Source organism: Taurulus bubalis, assembly GCF_910589615.1.
Source record: "Taurulus bubalis genome assembly, chromosome: 19".
Taxonomy (NCBI): Eukaryota; Metazoa; Chordata; class Actinopteri; order Perciformes; family Cottidae; genus Taurulus; species Taurulus bubalis.
In genome coordinates, this window is record NC_136607.1 from 19,815,692 (window position 1) to 19,825,515 (window position 9,824).

Genomic DNA, 9,824 nt, shown 5'->3' on the forward strand with positions numbered 1-9,824 from the left:
GATTTTTATCTATACTTTATTGCGAAATAATACAAGGTTTATAATTGCACAATAATATTGTATTGCAGAAAAACATTTATTTATTTGGAAAAGAAACAAAACACCCTATAAACCAATAAAATGATTAATGCTTATAATACAAATGTGATTAACGGAGCATCCATGTAATGATCATGGCTTCAGAAGGAGGCAGAGGTTACGTGGTTTAGACGCCTCTCTTCAACACTACATGGCGTTAGGTCATATATAGACATTTAAATGATCTACATTCAATAGTTTTATAGTTATTTGTTTTACGTGACCTCCTGCAGGCCGCCATCTGGCTGCAGACTGAGAGGTATTGTGCGTTAGAGAGAGAGAGAGAGAGAGAGAGACAAAGGCGGTTACAAATCCAGTAAATGTCATTTCCTTCTCCAGAGATGTGGTGACAAGAGGAGAGCGTTATTAGAGAAAGACGGAGGAGTCGGGCAGAGAGGAGAGGAGCCGATAACAAATGTGTTTGAGGTCGCCGCTCTAAAGACGGGAGGAAAAACAGATGTCCTAGTGGTGAGCGGGAGAATGACGGGGAGGGAATAAGTGGTAGGAGACGAGGAAAGATGGACGAGCCCGGCAGCACCCTGGATGTGAGGGACTGAGTCTGACTCCTCAGGGTGCTCTGATGCTCCCCATCAGGTGTAGCGCTCAGAGAAACAGGCCACAGTTTAGACAATATATATATTAATACAACATCAGTCTGGACTACTGATTGAATGATTCATACTTTATATATAATATAATAACGGAGGCTATTGACACGCTCCAGAAATCAGCCAGAAATAGGAAGAAACTATCAGGTCAGGATGAAGCTGAATGGGATGCGGCCTTTTTCTCCCAGACCACGGGGATGTGATCACACCTCACACACCTTGAGATTTCAGTGGATCCTTAAGAAGCATCATCAGTCTCTAAACTAAAGTCCTTACCCTCCGCCACCCTCTGTGTTCGGTGTTGATTAGCGTATCCAGACGTGCTAAACGTTGTTAGCGTTGTCTTTGTTAGCATGTTGTTGTCTTTTAGCTCAAGGCACGCAGCTCTAGCGACACGCTGACTCAGCACAGGATCCCTCGCCGCTATCAGAATCAGGTTTTTTATCCCGAAGAGATTCGATTTCCGCTGAAGAGAAAGTCCTCCAGAGGCTCTCAGAGGTCAGATCAGAGTCCTTCTTCACTGGATGCATCCCTCCCTTCTCTCTTCTCCCTCCTCTTTGACTCCTCTCTCCATCCTGAACTTCCTCTCTTTTCTTTCTTTCTGCCAGTTTAACCTCTCAGCCCAAAAACAGCTGGACTTCTATTTCTACCATTTGCAATGAAACCGTTGATAGAAATGTTTGATTGGAAAGAAAACATATATATTTTTTATAGGGCAGCTGCACAGGTCTAGTATGAAAGTGCCGTAATAAAGACGGCGTGTAAATGAAGCGTGTGATTCCCTTCGATACTGGAGACAGAAACGAGCCTCTCAGGAACAACGGGACCTAATCTAAGGAGAGATTTCCTTCTAGTTCTTGTCAGCGCCGGTAATGGATGAGGGGACCCTGCTGATGGGGTCGATGATGATGATGATGATGGTGGTGATGGCGGCGATGTCTCCTCACCTCTCGCCGTCTCTTTGTTCAGTACCAGCAGGAGATCGCCGTGCTGCAGGAGAAGCTGCGGGCGTCGGTGCAGAAGCTGGAGGAGTACGAGGCCCGGCTGAAGGGCCAGGACGACCAGGCCCAGAAGGTGCTGATGGAGTACCAGGCCCGGCTGGAGGAGTCGGAGGAGCGCCTGCGCCGACAGCAGGACGACAAGGACCTGCAGATGAAGGGCATCATCAGCAGGTGAGGGGAGGCGGAGGAGGAGCAGAGGGGGCGGGTCGAGGTGGTTCCGTCCTTCAGAGTTTGACTGACAGCTCCTGTCTGCAGGTTGATGTCGGTGGAGGAGGAGCTGAAGAAGGATCACTCGGACATGCAGGCCGTGGTCGACTCCAAGCAGAAGATCATCGACGCGCAGGTCAGCTCGCTCTTCCTCATTTACACCGAACATCCGCGCTTTGTCTGAGCGTGCAAATGTGCGTTTGCTGTCACTTGCTTGAGGAAACAAAGGGTCAAAGAAATGTTTAATTCATAGCGTCTCAGCTCTGGCATTGACGAGCTTGAATGGCTCTCTCTCTCTTATGAAACATACATTTACAAATGTGTCATGTAGTTCTCTGTTGACGTGCAGCTCTTCAGTAATCCACGCAGTTCTTATTCATATAAAACTGTGTTTTAAGAAACAAAAAATGTTTTGCAAGGAATTCTGAATGTTGAGAGCACTTCTAAACTCGTGGGAGTAATTGTTGAAGTCAAAATGTACATTATATGCATGCAAACCCACAATTAAGACGCGTGCATCTCCAGAGGTTATCGTCAACACGACGGTGCTGCAGCAGCACGGTGACACAAACAGACTCAGGTGATTAATCTCCCTCACGCCGTCATTAATGAGGCTTTGCTTCTGCAAACAAACACAGCGGCCGACACGTCGTGGCTTTCAGAGGGAAGCAGAAAGCTCATTATGAAGACGGGTTATATGATTAACACAGTGAGCCTCCTGCAGGAAGCACTGGCTCTAATAATGAGATATCATATATAACAATAAGAGACTTCAGACGGCACATCGCTTGTTTTTCTCTTTGGTTCGGAAATGTAGGCGTGGCCACGGACGTCTTTGTGTAAAACACTTCTTTGACTTCTAGAGATTAAAATAAACGTACGTTTAATGTATGTTCAGTTCAAACATAAATGTCCCCATGTACCAGATTATAGTTTGAACTAATTTGCATCTGTAGTCCCTTGGCAGGTCATAACAAACATAATACAATATGCATATAATAATATGTTATATTCTGCCTTTTGGTGTGAAAACGTAGAATGTGTCGCCATGTCTTCGTCTTCCAGCATCATCATCATCAGAGTGTTTTAGAGAAGTTGCTGTTAAAGGAACGCGGCAACACTACGTGAAATTCTTCTTTTGTTTACTTCCTGGTGACATTTTTATGAATGAAACTTGCCGTATATGGTCATTTGGGGGCGGGGCTGACAATGTTGAGTCCCGACCTCGAGACCAGGTGAGGATTTCAGGTTGAAGCGAGCGACTTACAACAAGTTTTTAAGTTAAAAAAGTACAAGAGGTTCAGGATAAGAACACAAATATGTTCCTATGGATTCTAAAGTGTGTTTCTCTTAATGTGTGTGTGTGTGTGTGTGTGTGTGTGTGTGTGCAGGAGAAGCGCATCGCCTCCCTGGACGCGGCCAACGCCCGGCTGATGAGCGCCCTGACGCAGCTGAAGGAGCGCTACAGCATGCAGACCCGCAACGGCATCTCTCCCACCAACCCCACCAAGCTGCAGATCACGGAGAACGGCGAGTTCAGGAACAGCAGCAACTGCTAGGCGCGCTCGCCGCTCGCCGCCCGGCCCGGCGTGCAGAGGCTCGGCGGGGAGGACGCTCACGCGCCCGGTGGCGTGCGTTTTTTTAAAAAGCCGACGTAGGACTTTGTTTTTTGGGAAGACATTTTCAAGTTTTTGTTTCTTTCTGGGACACCGGTGCAGGAGCGGGGCCAACCGGAAGAGGCGGGACTTAAGCGTGACAGACGGGGATCACCAGATGGCCTTCGTTACGAGAGCTTGTACATATGAAACTCAGAGCTGTCCGTCAAGTCACAAGCCCCGCCCACGCCCGACAAACCGCCGCATAACCACACAGTGACTCTTCTCCCTCTTGACCACCGGGTGGACGTGGACCCACGTAAACAACAACAACAACAACCAGAGGATTACTTTGCTTTATTTGAAAGTCATTGTTTATAAAGAACCAAATAGGAGCTAAAAGAAAATAGATATTTTTTTGTCCCACATGATCTTTACGTCCCTCCTCCTCGGGTGTGTTCCCGATAAGCCCCGCCCCCCCTGACCTCCATCCCTATGTCGTGCACTTTGAGAGAAGCTATTGGTACATGAATCGCCTTAAGGAAGGAACACACCTGGACTTTACCCCGCAGCTCCCCGATTTCTGCAAAAACAAAAGAAGAAAAAAAAAGGCACAACTTATACTGTGGATTTGTAAAGGATACAAACATAAAAATTGTACACACATAAATGTATTATGAACACTAAAGTAAAAAGATTCTACGTGATGCTATATTAATGAGATTTAATATAGATGTATGCATTTCTTTTTCTTCTATAGAGTGTACACACATATCTATATTTGATAGTCTCAAATATAAAAGCAGCCCTTTATTTAGTGAGTGAGATCTCGTTTTTATTTTTTAAGACTGGCGCGTGCCGCTTGCTTCAGAGCCGATCCCGCCGCCATTACCCATGATGCTCAGCTCTTTCCGCGCAGCAACCATTACCCAAGATGCACCGCGTGAGAGAAACCTCTGTCCGCTCGTTCTCAGCTTGCACAACTTGCACAAGTCAAGTGATCTGCTGTTCTCCCGAAAGACACCGATCAACTACACCCAGATTTTACTTTTGAGTCGTGCGCGCGTGTGCGTGTGCGTGTGTGTGTGTGTGTATGCGTGCGTGTGTGATCTTCACTCTAGTAGCACAATAGTTATTGAGAGGCGTGCGCTCACTCATCCTTTACACTGGACTGGTGAGCCGTTTTAAAAATGGCCTCCTTTGGTTGCAACATCTTCTCTCTCCCCTGCTCTGTGTTGCCGCGGTGATGAAGCTGCATCCAGACTGTGACTCTGCTAAAGCTAGTGGCATCATCTCTCTCTCTTTTAACTCGCCTTCATCCCTCGTTACTTTCCCGAATGTGAAGGCGCCAGCCGGCCGATCTCCCCCTCGCGTCGCTCCCGCCTCGGCATCTGTATTTTGTATATTTTTGTATTTGTTTTGTTCTTAATGCATCAAAGTGTGAGGCTCTGCATGCTCCATCCTCGCTCGTGTCCTTAACGCCTTTTGTTTTCATTTTGCTTCCAATGCGAAGGTGACGATGATGATGATGAATGCTTTGCTGCAGACATATATATATATATATATACGTATATATATATACATATATATACGTATATATATATACAGTAAAATATATGATAACCGAGTGCATCAAGAGGCTGGACAGCCTGGGAACGTGTAAATAAAATGCTCACACTATTTTTACCTAATGTTAACAGAGCTTTTTGTAAATGTATCTCGTGCTCAAACTCTGCTGTATCATTATGGATATTGTAAATACAAAAATAGCTCAGTCGGTCATCTGTCCTCATTGGGTAGAACTATACAATTAAATGAACCTTTCAGTGTTCTCCCGGTTACAGATATTGTTTGTTTATTTGTATTTAGAGTGTAATATCACGAGCCCCCCAAAAAAATGTCCGTCGGAGTTGTGAAGTTGAGGAGACGCCAGCGGCCGGCGCTCCGTCCGTCTGCGGCGCTTTGCACTTTCACGTCCGGCGGTCGGTGTTCTTCATCCGCTCCTTCTGCTTTTAGCCGCTTTCAGGTGTTAATATTTGGCGTTGCTCTCTCAGATGAACGCAGCTGTTTATCTTTCTCTCCTGCTGGAAAAGAGAGGAGAATTATAGATATAGATATCGATATATGACTCCTCCTCTTATCGAGGCGTTCGGTCCTGAAACAATATCGTACGACTGCAGAGATTCAAGTGAGGCGGTGTCACTTTTGACAGAGAAATAATACAAGAATTTGTTCTTAATAGGCAATAAAACAGACTATTGCTCAACTCAAGAGGCTGCGGCCTTAGCTTCTGGTGGCTACTGTAAGCTAGTGCTAGCTTCTGGTGGCTACTGTAAGCTAATGCTAGCTTCTTGTGGCTACTGTTAACTAATGCTAGCTTCTGGTGGCTATTGTTAGCTAATGCTAGCTTCTGGTGGCTACTGATAACTAATGCTAGCTTCTGGTGGCTACTGTTAGCTAATGCTAGCTTCTGGGGACTACTTTTAGCTAACGCTAGCTTCTGGTGGCTACTGTTAACTAATGCTAGCTTCTGGTGGCTACTGTTAGCTAATGCTAGCTTCTGGGGACTACTTTTAGCTAATCCTAGCTTCTGGTGACTACTGTTAACTAATGTTAGCTTCTGGTGACTACTGTTAGCTAATGCTAGCTTATGGTGACTACTGTTAGCTAATGCTAGCTTCTGGTGACTACTGTTAACTAATGCTAGCTTCTGGTGACTACTGTTAACTAATGTTAGCTTCTGGAGGCTACTGTTAGATCATGCTAGCTCAAAAGCTACTTTACTCTCTTTTGTGCTATTGTTCCACATTTAGTTTGAACATTTAGTGATGGATTGTTCATCAAAGGTTTCATCGTCTCGCTTCCAGCTTCAGTGCGACAGTAAACTGACGACGTCGTCATGAATGTGTTCGTCAAGAGGAAGTCGATTTCTCCCACATCCGTTTTTTGTTTTTATTTTTTACCAGTCAGAAAAACCAGGAGCTCACTTTCCAAACCGTCAAGACAAAAGATCAATCAAAAATATAAATCTATAAATAAAGTAAAAGATGTTGTATGTTTTCTATTATCTTGTAGAAAAAATACTTTTGTAAGTATGTTGAAAGTATAAAGTATTTGCTGGATTCTGCTTCCTTTGACGACAGTGACAAAACAATAATGTACAGAGGAACTTGTGTTGACAAAATGTGGCTGTGCAATTTATGTACATTTGCAACTAGACCTATTAAAGTTTTATTTAGCTATTTTAAAACCCTGTGTCGTCTCGTGTCCGTCTCTCCGGGACGTTTAGCTGTGATGAAACGTGAACGAAGCATGAGGATGAATCACACGTTCATCGAGAGAGACCGTGTGCTCAGACTCGGGGTCCAAAGGGTGTGATGGAGGGATGTGATGGAGCCTGGCCTACATACTGGTCCTTTGTTACTCCCCAAAATGTCTCTCTCACATCGCTGGAGCTGCATTGAGATAAAACAGAAGTTGTATACGATCAAATGGAGGCGGACCCTCGTGTGTGTGGTTTTAAAGGAGACGCTCCTGCGCTGCTAATTGCTCCCTGTGAGGCGCTCTTATTTATTTAGCCGAGGGGAACCGGCTCCCTGGCGCTTTTAGGACGTCGGCTCTCCGAGGCTTCCACACGTGACTCCGACAGCTTGTAAACAAAGCCACGTATTTAAGGAACAGCGTGTGACATTCAGGGGGATTTAATTGTCAGCGATGGAATACAATATTCATGTTTTAATCAGTGCATAATCACCTGAAACTAAGGATCGCAGTGTTTTCGTTATTTAAAAAAAAGCCATTTATACCTTCCTAAGGAGCATTGAGGATTATTACGCTACAGTAGACTTGAGAGGATTACTTTGCTTTATTTTAAAGTCATTGTTTGTAAAGAACCAAACCGGAACTGAAGGAAATATATATTTTTAGACCCAAATTATCTCTTTTGACTCACATGCACATGTGCAGGAGCGACTCGAGAGAAGACCCACTACTCGGCCTCTGATTGGCTACAGCCTGCTACGCGCTAACATTAGCCTAGATGCTACAGCTAATACAGGCGCGTGCTGGCAGATAGTGTCCACAAAAATATCATATTATGTATGTCAAACAATGTAATGCATATTATTCCACAAAAATAGTCCTAGCAAAGTATAACATAAAAATGTCATACAAAACTTTGTAAAAAAAAAGCTATGACAGTATGTCAACAAGTCGTAAAATATAATAATAGCTTAGTACGTCATCCAAAAAGTCATAAAAATTAATTACAAAGTATAAGTATGCCATAAAATATCACACAATCTAATAACAAACTTGGAGCTTTCCAAGTCCCAGTGGGTCTAAAGTCTAACTTTTATATTGGATGAAGCCTTCTTTGTTTCAGATAAGATTCTCAACTGTGGCTGAAATTACAGCAAACACAACGACGTCCGTCAACATAACACCACAATATTTCATTTGTGTTTGTCACACCTGTGCCATCATGTCATCTTTAATACTCTTCAGAAGCGCTGCATTAAATGTAGACGTGTTCAACACGTCACAGTAAACTAATTATGGAAATGTGTTCGAGTTCGTCGGCGTACTTCTCAAGTGTTCACCTCTCTTCTATGTAACAATAATAATAATAATAATTTAGTGGACTAAACTTGTGACTGTAAACAGAAGTGTTTTCTACGAACATGCAGAACAACAAGAGGAACAAAGTGCCTCTAATGAGGAGACGAGTTGGTCCTGTAATGAGTCCACAGGGATCCGTGAGACTCAGTGACGCTACACACACACACACACACACACACACACACACACACACACACACTTACAGGATGAACGGTACAACACACACATGTATGAAAGAAGAACATAGAAAGTAAAAAGAATCAACAAATGCCTTCAGTTCAAAGAGCAAGAGATCTTTTATTTTTTTGCAGTGCGATCAATACATTAAAATATAAATGTACTTTATATTAACGAATGCATCCTGCAGAACATGTTGGATTGTTTATTTTTGTGTAACACACCACACTTAATGATTGGTCTGCATGAGACGCATTAGTTTATTAATCTTGGTGTAAAAACAAAACAAACGACACAATTTAAACATCGTTCAGCGAGTGAGTGCGGCGTAAATAATGAGCCGACAGTGTGGATGAGTTTATTATTACAAACGCTGTCTGGACCACGGTTATAGAAACAATGCATCTGATTGAATTGTGCCATGCAATGTCATTTCCCCCCAAAAAAACACGATCGCAATGATGGCCACGAAGTAAACGCCTAAAAATGTGATCGCTGGAGGTCTGAGGGCATCCAACGCTTGTCCACTTAGCTCGTCGCTAACGGGTGGAAGGAGGTGCTAACACAAATAAATAAATAAATACGGTACAGCACACACACACACACACTCACACGACTACGCCGATGATGTCACCCTCGTGTCCGATTCTGTGCAAATGTAACAGTTCAGAGAGCGCAGACACTGAGGAGTGAGGACACACTCGCTGAGGAAGGACACACTCGCTGAGGAAGGACACACTCGCTGAGGAAGGACACACTCGCTGAGGAAGGACACACTCGCTGAGGAAGGACACACTCGCTGAGGAAGGACACACTCACTGAGGAAGGACACACTCACTGAGGAAGGACACACTCACTGAGGTCACACTCACTGAGGAAGGACACACTCACTGAGGAAGGACACACTCACTGAGGAAGGACACACTCACTGAGGAAGGACACACTCTCTGAGGAAGGACACACTCACTGAGGAAGGACACACTCACTGAGGAAGGACACACTCACTGAGGAAGGACACACTCTCTGAGGAAGGACACACTCACTGAGGTCACACTCACTGAGGAAGGACACACTCACTGAGGAAGGACACACTCACTGAGGTCACACACTCTGAGGAAGGACACACTCACTGAGGTCACACTCACTGAGGAAGGACACACTCACTGAGGAAGGACACACTCACTGAGGAAGGACACACTCACTGAGGACACACTCACACTCCCGTAGACTCGTTCTCTGATGTGTGTAACCGCGTTGAAAGTGAAGCGTCTTACATTATCCCTAAAAGAGAAAAGCGTAAGTGTGACGTGTCGCCAAGAAGAGAAAGGTGAAGAGAAGCAAATAGCTGCCCTGAAGAATCAGTAAGTATTAAAGCCGCCATATCTTCCTCCTGACTGGACCGCGTTGCTCTTATAAGACCGACCTCCTCACAGCTCATGTTCTATCCTCCTCCTGCAAGTCAGCCAGCAGGGCTAAACGAGCCCCGCTCTCCTCCTGCAGAGGAGCGATGGCCGTCGAACCCCCGCTCCCGTGGAGAC

General features: G+C 44.8%; 1 protein-coding gene across 5 annotated transcripts in view; it reads left to right on the forward strand.

Moving 5' to 3' along the window:
* Positions 1 to 3,593, forward strand: part of LOC306751474 (disabled homolog 2-interacting protein-like) — a gene marked incomplete at its 5' end in the record, with an annotated part of 83,451 nt that extends 79,858 nt beyond the window's left edge. For 4 of the 5 annotated variants that reach the window (XM_079235047.1, XM_079235048.1, XM_079235049.1 and 1 more), the window contains 3 exons: positions 1,656 to 1,858; positions 1,943 to 2,030; positions 3,286 to 3,593. In XM_079235047.1, the coding sequence (XP_079091173.1) occupies positions 1,656 to 1,858; positions 1,943 to 2,030; positions 3,286 to 3,453 (459 nt within the window). In that variant the 3' untranslated portion in view covers positions 3,454 to 3,593. The remainder of the gene's footprint in view (positions 1 to 1,655; positions 1,859 to 1,942; positions 2,031 to 3,285) is intronic. The other variant, XM_079235050.1, reaches the window with a different exon arrangement.
* Between the last annotated feature and the right edge of the window lie 6,231 nt (positions 3,594 to 9,824).